The 19,077-nt window shown below is 33.5% G+C and overlaps 1 protein-coding gene across 2 annotated transcripts in view; it reads left to right on the top strand.

The window, feature by feature from the left end:
• Positions 1 to 19,077, top strand: part of LOC132699055 (broad-complex core protein isoforms 1/2/3/4/5-like) — a 72,972-nt gene that overhangs the window by 9,908 nt on the left and 43,987 nt on the right. For both annotated transcript variants that reach the window (XM_060665515.1, XM_060665516.1), the window contains exons 2-5: positions 7,887 to 8,099; positions 11,458 to 11,646; positions 14,384 to 14,831; positions 17,618 to 17,782. In XM_060665515.1, coding sequence (XP_060521498.1) covers positions 7,914 to 8,099; positions 11,458 to 11,646; positions 14,384 to 14,831; positions 17,618 to 17,782 — 988 coding nt within the window. In that variant the 5' untranslated portion in view covers positions 7,887 to 7,913. The remainder of the gene's footprint in view (positions 1 to 7,886; positions 8,100 to 11,457; positions 11,647 to 14,383; positions 14,832 to 17,617; positions 17,783 to 19,077) is intronic.

Here is a 19,077-nt window from a genome sequence, read left to right as displayed (position 1 = left end):
GTGAGATTTTGGCGAAACGTCTGCAGGATTCCAGTCGGAAGCAGGATTCCAGTCGGAGTTCAACGAGCGAACGGATGATATCCCGGAATATAGTGTCATCACATTTTTCCATCCGTGAATCAATACGTGAGAATATATATATATATATATATATATATATATATATATATATATATATATATATATATATATATATATATATATATATATATATATATATATATATATATATATATATATATATATATATATATATATATATATATATATATATATATATATATATATATATATATATATATTAAAGTCGATAAAATATCCGAATTAATAAAATATTTAAAGATAAAATACAAACAATTTAATGGGAATTAGAAAGAATCATATAGGTCGGAGAGAAAGAACAAAGAAAGGAAACTGTTACAAACAATAATAATAATAATTTAGCACCCACTACAACCTAAATGTATCAAAAAACTCTGGTAGCCCATGTCTCGCAGTACGGTTCTGATTAAGAAGAAGATAGGTGTAGATGCTACTAAGGCCCTCAATATCCTTCTTTCTGTTGAGGTTATTGCTACAACAGTTAATATAACACATCTCTAAAAACTTACGTTTGAAGAGGTTCTTTTCACTCTTTAATACCACCGCTAAATCGTACATGACCCGATGTCCAGTATCATTGACATGAGCACTTAAACTAGTAATATTTGGTTTTAACTTACAATCGCTTTTATGAAGTGTTAACCGTTTTTTTAACTTCTGTGAAGTGTGACCGATGTAAAATCTTCTGATTTTTGTACCGATAGGGTAGTATCTTTAAGATTGGAATAGAGAGATTTGAGGGGTCTTAAGTTGTAATTGGCAATTTTTATATTAGTATCCTTAAAGATCTTAATCAGAGCCGGAGACAATCTATCTATATACTGTAGTTTGCCAAAACTAGGCAACTCATTATTAACATTAAGCTGTGGTTGTGGAACATCAGACTGGTCTGTAGTGGCACTATTACAGGAGAGAATTTTATTTATTAACGATGGTGGTTATTTATTATTAATTAGTAGGTTCCTTAATAACATTAAGTTCTTATTTAACAGACTATTGTGACAAATTTTTCTAATGCGATTAGTTAATGCTACAATCATATTGATCTTTTGTTTTTTAGGGTGGTACGATGTGAAGGGAATGTATCTAGCAGAACTAGTAACTTTTCTATGCCAATCAAGAATAACTAAATTTTCTTTAGTGCGAATGTCAAGGAAAGGGTGTCCACCGTGAAAGTGAGATCGGGGTGAAAGGAATTGAAAATGTCAAGTTTAGATTCGATGAGGTTAAGCGGAACTGCTGTTAATAAATCATCAACATATTGATATATAAAAGGGAATTCAAAACTAACTTTGTCTATCACATAATAAAGTAATTTGTTCATAACAATCTCAGCAATCACAGCGGAGGCCGCACCCCCCATAGGAAGGCCCTTTACTTGTTGATAGAATTTTCCATCAAATGAGAAATAAGTCTTATTATATAGAAAAGTTACCATATTCAAAACTTCTTTCTTAGGTAATGTACAGTTGGGCTCAACCAGGTCAAAATGCTCATCCGTAATGTGAACGACTAACTTTAGTGGAATATGAGTAAATAAGGACACTACACCGAACGAGGCAAGTCCAAAGTCAAGTGGTAAAATAGACTCATTAATACGTTCCGCAAACTCGAAGCTGTATTTAACCCTAAACTTATTAAAGCTGCCAAAAGACTTATAAAGAATGTAACTGATAAATTTAGCTAAGGCCTGCGCCGACGCACCAACACACGAAACAATAGGGCGTAAAGGGCAACCGTCTTTATGCACCTTCGGTAACCCGTAATATTTGGGACAGACACCGTTGTAGGTTTTGAGGTTACGAGCCGTGGTATCCTCAATATAGCCAAGGTTGTTAATTTTTTTGATAATATTGTTGCATTTTGTTTCTATTGAATGTGTAGGGTCCCTTATTACAGGTAGGTAAGTGTTAGCATCATTTAATAATATGAGAGATTTTTCTATGTAATCTTCTTTAGTCATGGCCACCGTGACATTACCCTTATCAGATTTGTTGATAACCAAGTTAGGATTAGCTTTTAAAAATTGTTTCGTACGACGCTCTATATCATATGCAGGTGGGGCGACACTAGCACCAGCACTAGAATTAGTGTAATTAGTAATGAGATTAGTGGCCTTCGCTCGCAGAAGGTCTCGTTTTGGTTCATCTGAGTTCTGGATAATGATTTCTACCTCAGAGAGTAGTTTAAAAATGTCTATATGTTGAGGTGACACTGGGAGGCTAAATTTCGGACCAAGCGAAAGAAAACCCTTAATAGCATCAGGAATTTCAATATTTGACACATTCTTAAACTAATTAGAATTGTCAGTGATATATAAATCATTGATATTGGTTTTTCTTGATTTTAACTTTCTAAGGTTAGACTTTTTTATTTTGTTGAATTGTGTGTTGTATTTTATGTTTTGTGTATATAAAAATTGGTCAAGGACACTAAATGGAATATTACATGTTAAGAAATCAACAGCCCAACTAAGTATAGCTTCCAACATCTTAATTGCTCGACACGTGTCATAGATTGAAATGTTATGTTGTTTATGTGTTACCTTTTGAATTAAAAATTCTATTTGCGAAGTGTTTCTGTGGAATTTACGGCGATCCAAGTTGGGGTGATCCCAAGAATTAACAGTTCGTTTGTGTGTTACCAGTTACTGTCCTTCGCTTCTTATATATATATATATATATATATATATATATATATATATATATATATATATATATATATATATATATATATATATATATATATATATATATTTTTTTTTTTTCTTTTCACGTATTGATTCACGGATGGAAAAAAGTGCTCGCGCTCCGAAAACACTTCGAACACTGTGTTTTCGGAGCGCGAGCATTGAAGATGCCAAGTGAGATTTTGGGAAACGTCTGCAGGATTCCAGTCGGAGTTCAACAAGCGAACGGATGATATCCCGGAATAAAGTGTCATCATATATATATATATATATATATATATATATATATATATATATATATATATATATATATATATATATATATATATATATATATATATATATATATATATATATATATATATATATATATATATATATATATATATATATATATATATATATATATATATATATATATATATATATATATATATATATATATATATATATATATATATATATATATATACATATACATATACATATATTTCTCTTTGCCAGTTCTCACTAGTATTCTTTGTTGTCTCTTTGTAATTGGGTACTGCTTCTGTTTATTTAAGCAGCCCTTATCAAAATCACTCTTCGCTTCCAATATGGATACCTTCAGACCTGTTGACAGACCTTCTATGAAAATTTGAAGGGAACTGGTTATATTTTGGTACTTCATAACCTTCATTAATTAACTTTTTAATTCATTAAATATTGGGCAAGGGCCCTATTTTGTATAACCTTTTTACACGTTGAAAAAGAACACTATTTGAATTTTTTATTTTATAGGTTTCAAATTAAAGTTAGGTTAAGTTTTGGTGGACATACATCAGCCACGTATATAAAAAAAAGGATCTCGCAACAAGGTTAATTTTTTTTTACCTAGTTAAGTCAATGAAAACATTCTACTCATAGCAAATCATTTGCGTATCGTGCTAATATTCAGGGTGTCTGGAAATAACGTTCGAAGAATTTATGAGCAATTCTACATGAAAAAATGAGAATGTTTTTAATAGTTTAATTAGTATTTTTAAAACTACGATCGGGATAATGATCCCTGAATTAGTTCGAGAACTGGGATTCCATAGGCGAAACTAAAGCAGTTGGAGGGCTATGGTACTGCAATGCGGAAAGTAGGCAGAAACTACCGCCGAACTCTTTTATCATGTCAGGAAACAGAAGCAGTGTGGATCTCAGTCGCGGGCAGATGTTAGATCATCAGAGGGTGCTTAAGAATCCTGCGGCTTGATATGATGAAAGTGAACAAACGTTAAGCGAAAGCAGATGACCCAACAACATTGTAATGGTGTTCTGCCATAAATAAATAAATATAAAAAGTCTGTACTCAATGTTGCTGCCTGTTTAGAAGGAATTATTCTCATGCTAAACCAATCAACCTTAACCTTATTCAAGTGTACGCGTCCACAGAAGGCAAATCTGAGGCAGAGACCGAAAAGGATTACCATCGTTATGGGTGTTATATGCGTAGGTGCCTTCGGAATGGGTGAAAAAAAAATACCGCGAGGACTAGTGATTAAGAACACATACCATAACCTGCCTCCTAGGCTACTATATACATGGCGATCCCCGCAGGACAACCCGAACCGTATAGTGAGAAATCAGATCAAAACTGCGTAACACGAATGGCTGCCTATCCAGGATTCCGACCATAAGCCCATAATTGCCCAACTTTAAACTTAATCCCAAACGTATTGCAACAAGGACGGCTCAAAGAAAATACGATATCCAGAAACTAAACCAGTCAAATAACATAGAAAATATGAAAGCAGAACTAGATAGACTATGGAATGAAAATAATCCTAGGAACAAAGACGAACCAGAAGACATATGAATGGATATCAAGAAAAACGTCCAAAAGGCTTGTCCAGCAAATTCTTGGCCAGCAATAGCGAATTAGGGTTAGGCCCTGGATAACGGATGATATCTTAGATATAATGGAAGAAAGAAAACATAATAAAATTAAACAACGAACTGAAAGATACACTGACCTAAATTGGAAAGTAAAACAAAAATGTAACGAAGCTCGAGAACAGTGGGTGAAGAATGTGAGGAAGCTGAGAGACTTTTTCCATAAAATTTCCATATAAAGTTAAAACAGGGTACTCGCTCACTCAGAAGAGCTTTGATTTCATCTCCTTGAAAGGAGAATGGAGAGATCATCTTGGAACCAGCAGATCTCCGTAATGAGTGGAAACAGTATACACAAGCACTCCTTGAAGAGCAACGAAATTTAAGTTCCCTAATCGTATCGCAAGAGCTAAGTGGAGAAGGTGAAATACAACAAGTCATTAAGAACATGAAAATCCGAAAAAGCCCAGAACATGACAATATATATGCTGAGGTCCTGAGAATACCTTTATACCTCGCCCTAAAAAAAGTACCTCTAGAAACTGTGGAGACTATGACTTGCTCTGAAGATTTTTCTCCGAGTTATTCACAGCCGAATATATGCCAAATGTGAAGCAATGAGCTTAGTTTTATCAACGGGGTGGTTACAAGAGAAGTTCTCTTTTCAATGAAACTCCTTATACAGACACACTACGACCAACAGCGGGACGTGTTTATTTGTTTTATTGATTATCAGAATGCTTTTGATAATATTAAGCACGATTTTCTTTTGGAAACGTTATATGAAATTGACTTAGATTCGAAGGATATCAGAATAATTGAAAAACTGTTCTGGAAATAAATTGCTGAGGTGAAAATAAACGACTAACTAATTACAGAGACTTTTTATATATCCAAATCCAAATTATTCAATATCTGCATTGATTTTTTTTTTCAATTGGCTCTGGAAAGAAATAATAGATTAATCAAAATCAATGGAACTCCAATTGACAATATTCTGTATGCGGACGTTACAGCTGTATTGGCAAATTCTCCTGAGGAGCTCCAACACTGTACAAAATTAATCAAGTAGGCAGAGTTTCGCCTCCAAAACAAAAGTCATGGCAATAACCTGCGAACAGATTGACATTTCTATCAGGATTGATCGATCAAGATCTGGACCAGTGCCAGCCTCAATCACAAATGGAACTGCGTCTTCGAGTAATAAAGTGTTACTATATTGCTACATGAAGCAGAGACATGTTCACTAAAAATACGGACACTGAACAGCATAGGCTCCTGCGTATTCCGTGGACCGCACATACAACTAACGATGAAGAAGATATTTTATCTTTGGTACATTTTTAGCCGCTATAATCTTTCGGCAAGTTGAGAACGGCACCCTACATTTGATACAGATGATGCAGAAGTATAAGGGATCGATAACGGCACGAGAAGAAGAAGATCGAGTGAGAAAGTCAATGATATGTCGTTTGGAGAACTGTATTGAGATGAATTGAAAACACTTTGATGATTATTTTTTTTTAATACCAGGTACGAAAAGCTTGGGGTCAAACGGTATTTTTACTTCCTGATTGAAAAAAGGATATAATAGTCATTTGCGCACATGTGTTGTTCAAAAAATTCGGAAAATTTTACCCCGGAACACCACGGGACTTAAAAATTTTAATCTAGTTGGAGATAAGTTAAAAATATTACAAACTAATCAAAGCTGCCACATTCCAAGGAATTTGGAAAACCGTTATTAAAGATATTAGTAAAAAACGGATTAGAATATGTTGCCATAAATTGGGACAAGCAATAAATCTTTTTTTTTTTCTCGAAAATGAAAAAAATTCCATAGACAAAAGTTACATTTTTAGTTGTTTAATTGGGACAAAGATTAAAATCAGGGGCGAACCTTTCTGTGTCAAAAATATTTGATAATGTGCCTCCCGGAACGCCCCTGCTCTTCATAATTTTACTTTAATTAATCCTAAGTGAGTCTATTGTCCCAACAACCAAAACTACTGAATTTCGACAAAATCGGTCGAGGGATATTTAAGATATTTATTAAAAACCCTTTTTTAAAAGTTTGACACCATTTATCCTGAAAACATTTTCGCCCCCATGTTTATATGAAAAAAAAATTCTTATTTTTTCATGTAGCCGGGTCATGCGCGATACGTCATTAAATGTCCAGAATTAGATTTTCCCCGGATAATTCGCTACAAAATGGTGGATGCCCCATACTTTTGTAACATTTTGCATTCGAGTGTATTTTCATGACCCGTTACTTCTACTACTAAAATTAACCAAAGCGAAATAATGCATTGATAGAATTAGTGGGATCGAAAGAAAAGGAGGAGATGTGGGATTGAATTTAGTCGGTAATAAATACAAATCGAAATCTTTGGTTTTAACTGAACTTAAGTTGTGTTTGGATGTGTGCTAGATTATCTTATTATAAAAACACACTTTATGTATATTTTTATATTTTTTTAAAATGAGTCGAGGCCATTAAATTGCACGACCCCCATCTTCTTAACTAAAATTAAGTAAACACTTATGCAGATACTTTTGTTGCCTGCAAATTTCAGAACGCTTACCGTTTATTAGGTATGCATTTATTAGATTAAACAAAATCTAGTGGGCTGCTGCCACTTCTGAAGGTGTTTCTTATTATTGCTTTATTTGATATTTCTTAATTAGTTTGAATAAAAAATACCAGTTTAATAAATCACCTTGTTATCTGTTCATTTAATTGTTCAATAATAATATACCGGGTGTGGAAATGGAAAATTCTTGAAAGCTTGTCGTCTTTACACCCAAGCATATTCTGCTAGTAGACTTCCTCATCATAGCTTGTTTACCAGGCTTCAACAATGGCTACATGAATCTGGAAGTTTCGAAAAATATGCATTTTGACACCAGACGACAGCGCGCAGTTCAAACACTCAAATTAGGAGTTGCTGTGCTAAATATTTTTGAGAACGAACCCGAGACAAGTACCAGATCCATTGCAGCAGAATTAGATAATGATGAATCAACTGTTTGGAGGATACTAACAGAACAACACTTATATCCGCACCACACAATACAACGGTTTGACAAGCACCCAACTAAATGGTATTTTCTAATCTTTTTTTTCGGAAACTGTAAGTTTTCCAAAAAAATCGCAGGAGGCTAAAAAAGTTTCTAGTAAACCCGTCTATCGAAATTTATTATATTTTAAAAGCCTATCAAACGCTTACAGGTGAAAAAACGATAGCAACAGAAAGCGATGGTTGACACGCAGCACTTTTGCCTCCGCTGGAATAACTACCAGAGCAGCATTACGTCCGCATTCGAGAATTTACGCGACGATGAAGACTTCGTGGATGTGACATTGGCGTGCGATGGAAAAAGCCTCAAAGCACACAGAGTTGTGTTGTCTGCGTGCAGCCCCTACTTTAGAGAATTACTTAAGGTGAGTTCCCGTAATATGAAAGTTTGACACTAGTTGTACTTCGCTAAAGACGTTGGGATACCTATTAAAATTCTATTTCAACAATAGACTGAAAATTGCTTATATGCGTTCAAAATAATTTTACAGTTTGAAACAATTTCTACCTGCGAAATTTAAATATTATTCATGCGATGGATTGCCTTCTTTCGTCTTTGTTGGGTTACTTAGATGTAGTTTATTCGAGCTCACTAAATGTTCCCACAGCTCGTGTTATTTAGAAAGTTCAAAACAGTTTTATGAGGTTTTCTTATAAAATACTATTTCGCAAACATTAAAACATATTTAACGGCAATCGTGTACTAAACATGATTTATCACAGAAAATGCCACCTGTAAAATTTTATCATTATCACCATTCATCGCAATATAATATTTATGAAGCCTACGACTGTTTCCATCTAAAACCAAAACTATTGGGAGGCCATGTTGATGGTACTTTTGTTATTTGCCTTTAAGAATCCCGTCGAGATTTCTTTAACGATATTGACTACTATTTGATTCTTATTAATAGAAAATCAGACTTACGGATCATTCCGTTTGCAGAATACCTACCTACGCCGACAGACCGACAACTTAATGCATTGTCGCATTACCAACCGGTCAGAAGTCATCGGTTATCAACTCTCTTGTTTACCGAGAAGTAGAAAAAACTCATCCTGAATCAGTGGACCCAAAAATAAAATATCCAGAATTTCCTCTTTTCTCAAATATTATCCACATTAGAGATATAACCGTTCAATTGCAAAATATAATTTACCAATTCTTTTACCCAAAAAAAATCCGATAATTTATATAAATATCTAAACAATCTTAACAGCGTCTCAGGTTTGTCCTTTTACCGATATGAGACCAAGGTTCATGTCTTTCCTTCAGCTCCTCCTCCTTCGAACAGTATATAAACAGCGTATAAGAGTAGAATGCAAGCCAGTTTCAGTTGAGTTCAGAAGAAGTCAGCAGGATAATTGACTAAACGTCAGCAAGTTCGAATCATCAACAACCGACGCAGAAGAAATCCAGAACATTTGTAAATTGTATTCCAATAGCCTGTGCAAGTTTACATGAAATTGTTATCTGACAAATGGGCTGTTAAAGTTTCATCATTATAATTCGTACGCTTTGTAGAACATTTTCTAAATATTCAGTTCGAGTTCAAGAAAATTGCAAAAAAAACCTAGCATAAACGTATAGCTTCTGTGTGCTTTAATGGTAATATATCATACAGTATGTATTCCATGGTTGTCGGACGCATTTTATTTTTCCAAAACTATAACTCTGGGAAAATATTTTTGACCTCAAGATCATCTAACTTATTCTAAACGTTTAAACTGTAGTCAGTCGTAAAAATATTGTTTAATTTTGTTTTAATCTTAGTGCAATAAAAAATACCATTCGTTATTGTTATTTGCTGGCGCAATCGGAAATAGAATTGTATACTTTAAAATTTTATGCTAGTATGTTATCAGTTTGATAGATTTAACTTGTGACCTTGAGAATTATCCGAATTTTGTTTTCAATGGACGGTCTGGACTAGACATTAGTTACTCAACGCACTCTAATTACCTATTAAATTCTATTGGGTGGCAGAAAGTATGGACACCCGAACTTATTTTAAACAGTCCATTTTAAAGAAAATCTTCATCTTAATAGAAATCGGCCAAATTGTTGGAAGGTTAATATGATTAAAGTTTTTAAAACCAAATAAAATTTAATTACAATTCAAAGACGTAGACGACTTAAAAAACACAAGATTAATGAAGTTAATTAGACTATATTGTCTGAAGATTTCATTTGAAATCAAGTGTTTAAGATCAATTTAAAAAAAAAAAAAACGAAGTAGTTTAATTTCATTTTTTTTTAAACTAGGATGTATCAAAAGAAGTTAAGCACATTTGTATTGGAAAAGGAAGAACTTAATTACAATAAAATTTTCTCATATTTTCAAAAATAATGTATTTTTTCTTTTTTTTTAATAGAAAATGTAGCATTTCCATAATTTTGGTTTTAGATGAAAGATGTCGAGCGTTTTCTTCGCAAAGGCTTCCATATATATATAATCGCGATGACTGGTGTTCAAAAATTTGACCGTTATAAGAAAAATATGTTCCAGACAAGCATTTCTCTGAAAAAATAATGAAAGTTTCAGGAATAGGGACTTTAGTAAAGAGATTCTATGTCGAAACTAAACATAATATCCTGTGGATCTAATGTAATGGTTTTCAATTGTCTAATGAAGCGAAAGGAATTAAGTACGATATTATTAGTTTTCCCTGTAAAATGTTTTAGTATAGAAGCTAAATATTTTGCAAGAGAATATGTTGATGCTGACAAGTCCTGCGAAACTTAGGGAGTCCGTAAAGTTATGAGGGGGTGACATATTTTTTCACGGATTGTGGTAGAGTAGAAGCCTTAATAACAGGTCTAAGGTTGCGTTCCATAGATGACGAAGGATTTAAATTTGGCGATAGGATGCTTTCATAAAAATATACTGAATTGTTGTTGATATTATTTTGTGTTCATGAACACCGTTTTCTTTACCTGCTTTTAGAATTGCGATGTTGGGATTAGATTTTACAGATTTTAAAGCAATGCGTTCAGGCTTTGGAATATTAGACTTAGGAGGTTTTGATTTTTTAAGGTTTCAAATCCAATTTCATTAGCTGTTTGAGATGGCAGTTTGTTTACGATAGAATCGACACTTGAAAAGATTTCCTCTTTTGGGATAATACGTGGGGCAAGGACCAAGTTGGAACCTTTTGCAAGAACTGATTTTTTCTGTCTCAGAAAGTTGGTGGGACGATACAATTACCACAGTATTTGACTTTAGTTTTTCAAATTTTTGAATATGATGCTGAATAGTAGATAACCTAAGATTTTCAGCCTTGTTATGAGGTCTGTTTGAGAGGGTATCGAACACAAATGGGACAAGATGGAATCAATTTCAAGATGTAGACAAATTGGTCTATTTGTTTGCGGGTATGGTGAATTCTTTTCCCAAGTAAAGCAAAACTATATTTACGAAGAATTTTGTAAGCAGATGAGGTGTTGGCATGATGGGATATTGTAAAAAAATTAGGGATAACCTTATGGTCTCCACAACGTAACAAAAACGTCACTGTACAATATTCCATAAATTACTAGGTTTTGCTGTCTATACTAACTACTACATTTTGACGGTCTATTTTAGTGTACACTTCGATAACGCTGGCAGCAGTTTTTTTTTTCTAACTCATTTGAGCATTCTCGTCGTCGAGCTATTGTATGGCATACTATTCAGTCTGCTAAAACTACAAGCAATAAATACCTTGCGATTTATGTTGCAGTCTACTCCATGTAAGCACCCTGTGATAGTACTGCAAGACGTTGCGTGGACCGACTTGCACGCCCTGGTGGAGTTCATTTACCACGGCGAAGTAAACGTGCACCAGAGGTCGCTGTCCTCGTTTCTGAAAACCGCGGAGGTTCTGAGAGTGAGCGGCCTCACTCAGCAACATGGCGACGGCAGAGAACAGGTAAGGAATACCGGTAGCCGGCAAATTACCTTTCAAGAAAGTTATTAGTTAGTAACGACCTTTTGTTCGATACACTTATTAAGGGAACGGATATTTAAAAGGGGTTTAGAAACCTTAGCAATCTAAGAAAAAATGCAAAAATATTAAATAGCCAGCTTTTATAGAAAATGTGCTTAAACCCGGAATTATATTCCATCACAAAAAAGTGACTCTTTTAGAGGGCCAAACCCGCATCCCGTACGACCGTCAAAGACGGTATCGTTTTTGTAACTCTTTGGTTCGAACAATTTGAAAAGTGAGGTTGGGAGTGGTTCACAAAAATTTTCTATCTAGAATGTTTTGGGGACTCCCTCGTGAGTTATGCAATCTTGATCTTCTATATACCGGTTTAATAAAAGGTATTGGAAAGCTTAAATATGTCCAAAACTGCCAAAGCTGGAATGATAAAAGTTAATAATGGTCGCTTTTGAACTTGTAGAATTCAAAAATGTTAAAGCAAAAATTTCGAGATGATATTTATAATTCACTGATATACTTCTGAAGTTTCCTAGTTTTCTATGTTCAAAAAGGTGTTGTGTCCTCTAAAAGCTCGTATTGCTTCTGGTGAGCAAATAAAAAAAATTGTCAACCCCAATTCTGCCCGTTTCAGCCGAAAGGGATTGTACATATTAAAGGAAGAAAGGCAATAGAGAAAACGGTTAATAAATTAAAGATTATATATATATATATATATATATATATATATATATATATATATATATATATATATATATATATATAATCTCATCATAACTTAAAAAACAATACAATCAGAATCACATGCATAGGCACAAAAAAGGTTTATAAAATCAAATAATTTTTTTCAAACGATCTTTAAATATTTGTATATTTCAAACTTTATAGATTTATAAATTACGACCGAGATAAATAAAGAACAAATTTTTAAAAACTCACTTCTTTGAAAAATTTACTCAGTGCAGTATCTAGATTCCTTCGATTTTAGGATTTTACCCAATTGACACCCGATTTATTAAACCCACAAATTTCTATAACATGATTCTTCGATATCGAATACAAACATTCTGTATTCTACAGAGTGTACAAGTAATATACCTCATTGATTATTGGGTTTTGAAAAAATGTTAAATACAAAAGCTATAGATAAGACTAAAACAATTTAAAATTATTTTCTAATATACAGAGGGATTCATAAATATGTGCGAAAACAAACTTATATATTTTAAATTGAACATCCTGCATATTACTGCATTAGTAGATAATCACTTTTATACTCAATGGCCCAATGTAGGGTTAATATGGTCTATACCGCGTGTTTTCGTATGTAGGGCCATTTTTTCGACAAGATGCCCTATATATTATTTAATTATTATATAATTTTATTATGCCAATAATTTTATAAAGTAGTACAGTCATTTATCTTGCACTTTTCTTGGAGTTTGTAGTAGTAGTGGGTATAAATTGAAACAGCATTAATACGAGTAATTCATGGAATTATAATATACAAGGTGGTCCATTTGATTTTTTGACGAAAATTAATATTTTAGGATAACATAAATTACTGTACCACTTTATAGAATTGTTGGCATAATAAAATTGTAGCTCTCTGAAACGGCGTCACAAATATAGGGTACTAAACAACAACAACAACATAACATTTCAATCTATGACACGTGTCGAGCAATTAAGATGTTGGAAGCTATATATATATATATATATATATATATATATATATATATATATATATATATATATATATATATATATATATATATATATATATATATATATATATATATATATATATAAATCTGAAAACATTCAGTATAGGCCATAACAAACATTTAAAATATAAGTTTGATTTCCCACTTTTTATGAATCGCCCTGTGATATCTCAAATTGTTTTTTTTTAATTTCAGCAGTTTCAACAAGTTGCAACAACTAATAAACCATATTAGACATATTAGTTTGACACACTAAATGAACACCCTGTATATTTGTTAAAAATATCTTTTGTTTTTCCAGAGAAATTATTTATATATGGTATTCCAACATATCTCTGCTTAATTGTATTTTTTTATTATTTATGTTTTATTTACTTATAAAACATGTAGGTTTGCTGCTTAAAATTTTTATGTTATTTCCAGGGAAAGGATTTTCAATTCAAATGTGTTTGACTTCGGATGAAACTTCTGCCCTATAATCTGCCCATGTTAGTTTTATGGCACGATCTCTTAAACCATTAATAAGAGCATTTTTTTACTTCTGGGGTGATTATAATTTTAATTTAGATATCTTCTTGAACATGTATATTATTTTGTTTTTATGTTATTGTCATTAACATTTCTCGTTAAAGTTAATTTAGGAACATTTATTTTTTTATATATTTCAATTTTAATAGTGAATCGTAATGCAAATGAAAAGTACTAACAGCATTAAGAATATCATCAATATGAGTTAGTATAGCTGGTAAAAAATATATTTAAAATTGTTGTTGATGTTTAGAAATAAATGTGCAAGTGATCGGCACACATAGGCGTTACATTTATTAAAGTAGTGGACCAGATCAGATCTAAAAACAGTAAGAAGAGTGGTATAAAGGACGACCCCTCCAATCAGACCCTATGTACTTTTTACCCGCTTTATTTGTTCATTTCCTTAATATCGAATGAGAGGCTGTTAAATTTTTGCTTATTAACGAAACTGTTCACCATTTCAGTTGGCTCAAGTTCAAAGTCTGATTCGATCTCAGCAGCAGGCGGCGCAGCAGCAGGCTGCGGCTACGCAGCAGCCCTCCGCCCCGATCTCGAACCACCACGCGCACCATCAGACCTCCTACACTGAGAAACTGGTAGAGGAAGCGCTGTTTACGTCGCCGTCTTCACCGCCGCACGGAGCCACTGTCAATCAGTTGCTGCGACGCGCTGCGATGCAGTATAAAAGAGAAAGACGCCACATCTTGCTGGACCCCGAAAGCGAACATAAAAGGGCCCGGGCGGCGGTGGCAGCAGCCGCTGAGCACATAATCGGCAACAACAACAATAACGAACTCAATCACTTGTCGCCACACGCGCAGCCACCTCAGACGCAGCCCGCCGATTTTTCGCCCACCGCCATGAAAAACAATAACGCGCTCAATTTGAACATGAAGACGGAAATTGCCGAAGGTAAGAGCCGCATAGAAGCGAATTTCGGGGAAATATCGGTCAACAGTCAGAAATGGCAATTGGCTATTATACCTTACCGCCACTGGTTTGTTCATTCTGAATATTTTCTTTACGTTAAAAATATTAGTTTTTCAATAATTACAAACATTCTTCGTTAATTTCTTATAAAAACTTTGGAAACTGCAAGTGCTAAGTAATTGTATATGAAATAACCCTATATATAGTCCGACACTCGAAAAATGGGTAGAACTGTTGATGTTTTCATCTCTATTCTTGAAATTAAAATTGAATACAGAATATATATGAATATATTCATTTGTATTGCTTACTATATAATTGTGCTTATATAAATAATAAATGCATATTAACAACGTAATAAGTTTTGTCATACGATTTGGTTCTCAAAACTTCAATTACTTGTTTTTTGTATATTTTTTACAAATTTTCAAAAAGTAGGCTTGTCATGTCCTGATGATAGTCTGATGAGCAGTCTTAATGTTTTTTTTTTGTGAAAGTAGCAAAGCGTTTGGCACCTTTCTTCGCCCCTTTTTCTTCTTCATCTGCTGTCTCCTTTATGAATGTTGACGATTAATGAGGTAATTTTAACTTTCGAAGCTGCTGTTCGAAAGAGTTCAGATATTGCCAGGTTCTAAAATTCTTTCCTTGAATTATCAGTTGTAATAATCCGTATTTGTTTCGGCGCATGATATGTTCGAAATTCTTAAATTTTCGCTTTTTGATGGAGAAGTTCTGTTTGTGTATTCATAGCATGCGCTGATATGCCCAGATCTCAACGGCGGTAATTCTTTTTTAAGGTTTCTATTAGCGTCCATGCTTCCATTCCATCTAAAACCACCGGGAACATATAGCACTTGAGAATACGCTTTCGAAGTTCGATGTTACAGCCACGACTTCATTTCCATAAAAACTTTTCTGCCTTGCCTTGTTGGAAGCCAGAGTGTTAAAATGATGACCTTTTTTCCTGTAGATGCAAGTACATTCAAAATGAAGTTTGACGAAGGATTTTATCATTCTTTCTTTAAAGCGTTTGGTGTCTTTAATAACGCTTGTCAATATTTTTAAATTTAAATCCCATGTGATTACTCCCATACATCCCATACACTTCCCTGCAAATTCACTCTGCATCATCATTCTTAAACATTGTCATGAGCAATTGGTTTATTTAGACACAACAAACAAAATTTGTGGATCAGTCAGAGTTTATTTGGAATAATCAGTCACAACTGTACTACTGTACTAGTAAATTTCATACAATATAATGTAAGGATTAGCCGAATGTAAAATACTAATAGATACTAATTCTAATACTGAAACCTACACTCATTTTCTATTTTTCTGTATATTTTTACGTAAAGATATTTGAATACTTAAGGGTTTCTTCTAGGTCATTTAAGAATAACCGAAATAATAGTTGATGTCTGTGGAACTTCAAGTGTAACAAAAAATAACTGTCAAGTAAGACTGCAATAAACAGCACCAGTCCCTATGTAAGCAAAATTGAGTTGGTTTTAATGCAATAATCTTATGGTGAACCTGATCAAAGCCCTTTTCTTTCATTTTCAGCCATTCAACATGGGATAATGAAATAAATTTCCTGGTTAACTATTGTATATTTGGTAAAAATAGCCTAATAGTGAGCGAAGTACTACTTTTCAAATCTAATTATCCTATATTTAACGACTTTTCATTTATCACCAATAATTTACAAACAAAAATGGATTTTTTTGCCAATGTATATAATTCAAACAATGATCGAAATAGAGGTTACAACCCTGGATCTGCCACTTTTCTTGGTATATGAATTTTTCCAATACGGTAGAAGGTTTTCGAGAAATACTTGTTTTCCGAAACCATATAGTACGTCGTAATAGTAAATCACGTTACGGAGTCTAGATTGAGTGCGAGAAATGGTGATTTTCATTTGGATTTTTTCAAATATCTGCAACAGCGTATGTGACAGATGAAAGCCATAAATATAAAAATTGTAGCTATTAATGCGGTCCACAATAACATCCAATTAGCCACAGTTTTCAGTGTTTTTTAAGGTTTTGTTCATAATTGAAAAACCCCGCATATAACAGAAAAAAACGCTTGAATTTAAAGTTATAGTCACGGATCTCCCGAATATAAGAATTTTGCCTATCGGCTAAACAGTTTTAGAGAAAAATATTTTTTTCTAGAAGCAAAAATAACCTGAAACATATTTTTTAAAAATACTTCGCGACTTTTCATTGCGCCCAAACACAAATGTGTGACTTCTACATCCCCGCCAAATCTGCAGTCGATGGCTGCATATTTAGGACATTTTAATTTTAGGATATTTTATATTATAGCACGAAATATCTCGAACACCTTGTAAAATATGTGAAAACTTTAAATACGAAAGTTTTAGCTGTCTATATGTAATTATATAAAAGAAACGAAGAAGACATAGACGTCTAGATTTTGTTAGGGGATAAAAAGATATTTGCTTGCTGAATTTCATTTCGATGATTAAAATTGTTAATAATGAATTAATTAATTATTAATTCTAATTTCGGACGCTTATCGTGTTTCATAGCAGTGTCAAAGAAACAGTCAAAAATCGAACAAAAAAGATGGAGGCCAGTGTTAACATTATAGCCAATTAATATGAAATATTCAGAAAAGTGGAGAACGGAGAACAGAAAACTAAAAATTTTTTTTCCACTCTTAGAATTTCTGTACCAATGGCAGATTTGATATTTATAATTTTATGTATACAAGATATGATTGGGTGTTTTCAGGAAATGGCATAAGCAGCACAGATCGGGAAAATTCGCCATGTTCGCCGTCCCCCAATCTACAGCATACGCGTTGCAACAATGACAGTAACGAGAACAACGTCAAGTCGGAACCCATGGAGCTACTTTGCAGCACGAATCAACCGGATGAAAACAGTAACGATTCGGGTATGTGCCTAGTCAATCTACTGTAACAGTGGCGTAACACTTTACAGTATCGATATTTTGAAATCGATTAAAAAAATTCGTGTTAGTACTTACAAATCAGGAAATGCTTAGGAAGTGGCTGTCAACTTTCTTGTTTTAAATGAAACATCCTTTCATGGATAATATCCTGTACCTAAATTTGTTTGTTCTTTCTGATCTGAATTAATCTGAATTAACCACGCTGACCGACTTGATCTGCGTAACATAGAATAACAAAAAAAGTCAACGATACTTCCTGTATTTTGTAATGGAACCCTGAATCCCTTACAAAATACAGTTTACTACAACCTTCCAAAGAAAATGAATCCGAAAGCAAACTCACACTGTTACTGTGGTTCTATTTTACATAATATAATGTTATAACCACGTGTCCATAAATCTATTAACACATTCGATCCATCAAAAACAAAATTCGGTTTGATACACCAGCAGTTTACAGCATTTCATATCTAGGCTAAAACAACAAAAATGAACTATAAAATTACGACAAATAGATCACCAGTTGTAGAACATAATCTTGAAACCGTCCATCAAATCTTGTTCAACTTAACAATATAGCTACTAGAGATATAAAGGTCCTGCCTAATGCTGATAATACATGAAATTATGAAGCAACTATAAGAACATTTTGAGAAGCTCCATTCAACATGCGTTGATGATCGTGCTGCATTCAATGAGCAACATAGCCGCTGACAAATTGTGAATAAGTTTGGATGCGGCAGTATTTTCTCAAAATATATCCAGATCTCATTAAATCTTCAAGCAAAAGAAGTTAAATATATCGTTATCATTCGGTCAAAGTTATTGGATGAAATGTGGGACATGCGTCTGAGGCGCTACTATATTATCTAATAGCTACACGCATCAAACTAAAATTCTTGCATGTAAGCAATTCTCCTTCTTCTTCTTCTTTTTCTGGTGCTATATTTTCATTGAACCTTCTCAACCATGACTATCAAGGCTAGCATGACTTTGTTATCAGCAATAGTGCTACGCTTGATTTTTGAAACCATTCTCGTAAGTTCCGTCACCAGGATACTCATCTGCGTCCAGGCCTTTTCCCCTCTATTTTTCTTTGCATAAAGTGTAGGACGTTTCTGATTATTAGGGGTTGTTGGTTTAAGCGACGTAGAACTACCTCATTACTGACCCTGTCAGTTCGGCTTATGCGCAGCAATCTGCGACATACCCTCGTCTCAAAAGTTTGGAGTTTCATAAGCAGCGTCTCTGTAAGTGCTTTCCACCCCGCACTTCAA

Source organism: Cylas formicarius, unplaced genomic scaffold (genome assembly GCF_029955315.1).
Source record: "Cylas formicarius isolate icCylForm1 unplaced genomic scaffold, icCylForm1.1 PGA_scaffold_3__17_contigs__length_32017465, whole genome shotgun sequence".
Classification (NCBI taxonomy): Eukaryota; Metazoa; Arthropoda; class Insecta; order Coleoptera; family Brentidae; genus Cylas; species Cylas formicarius.
Note: the sequence above shows the minus strand (reverse complement) of the source record. Positions and strands in the feature narration are given on the sequence as shown.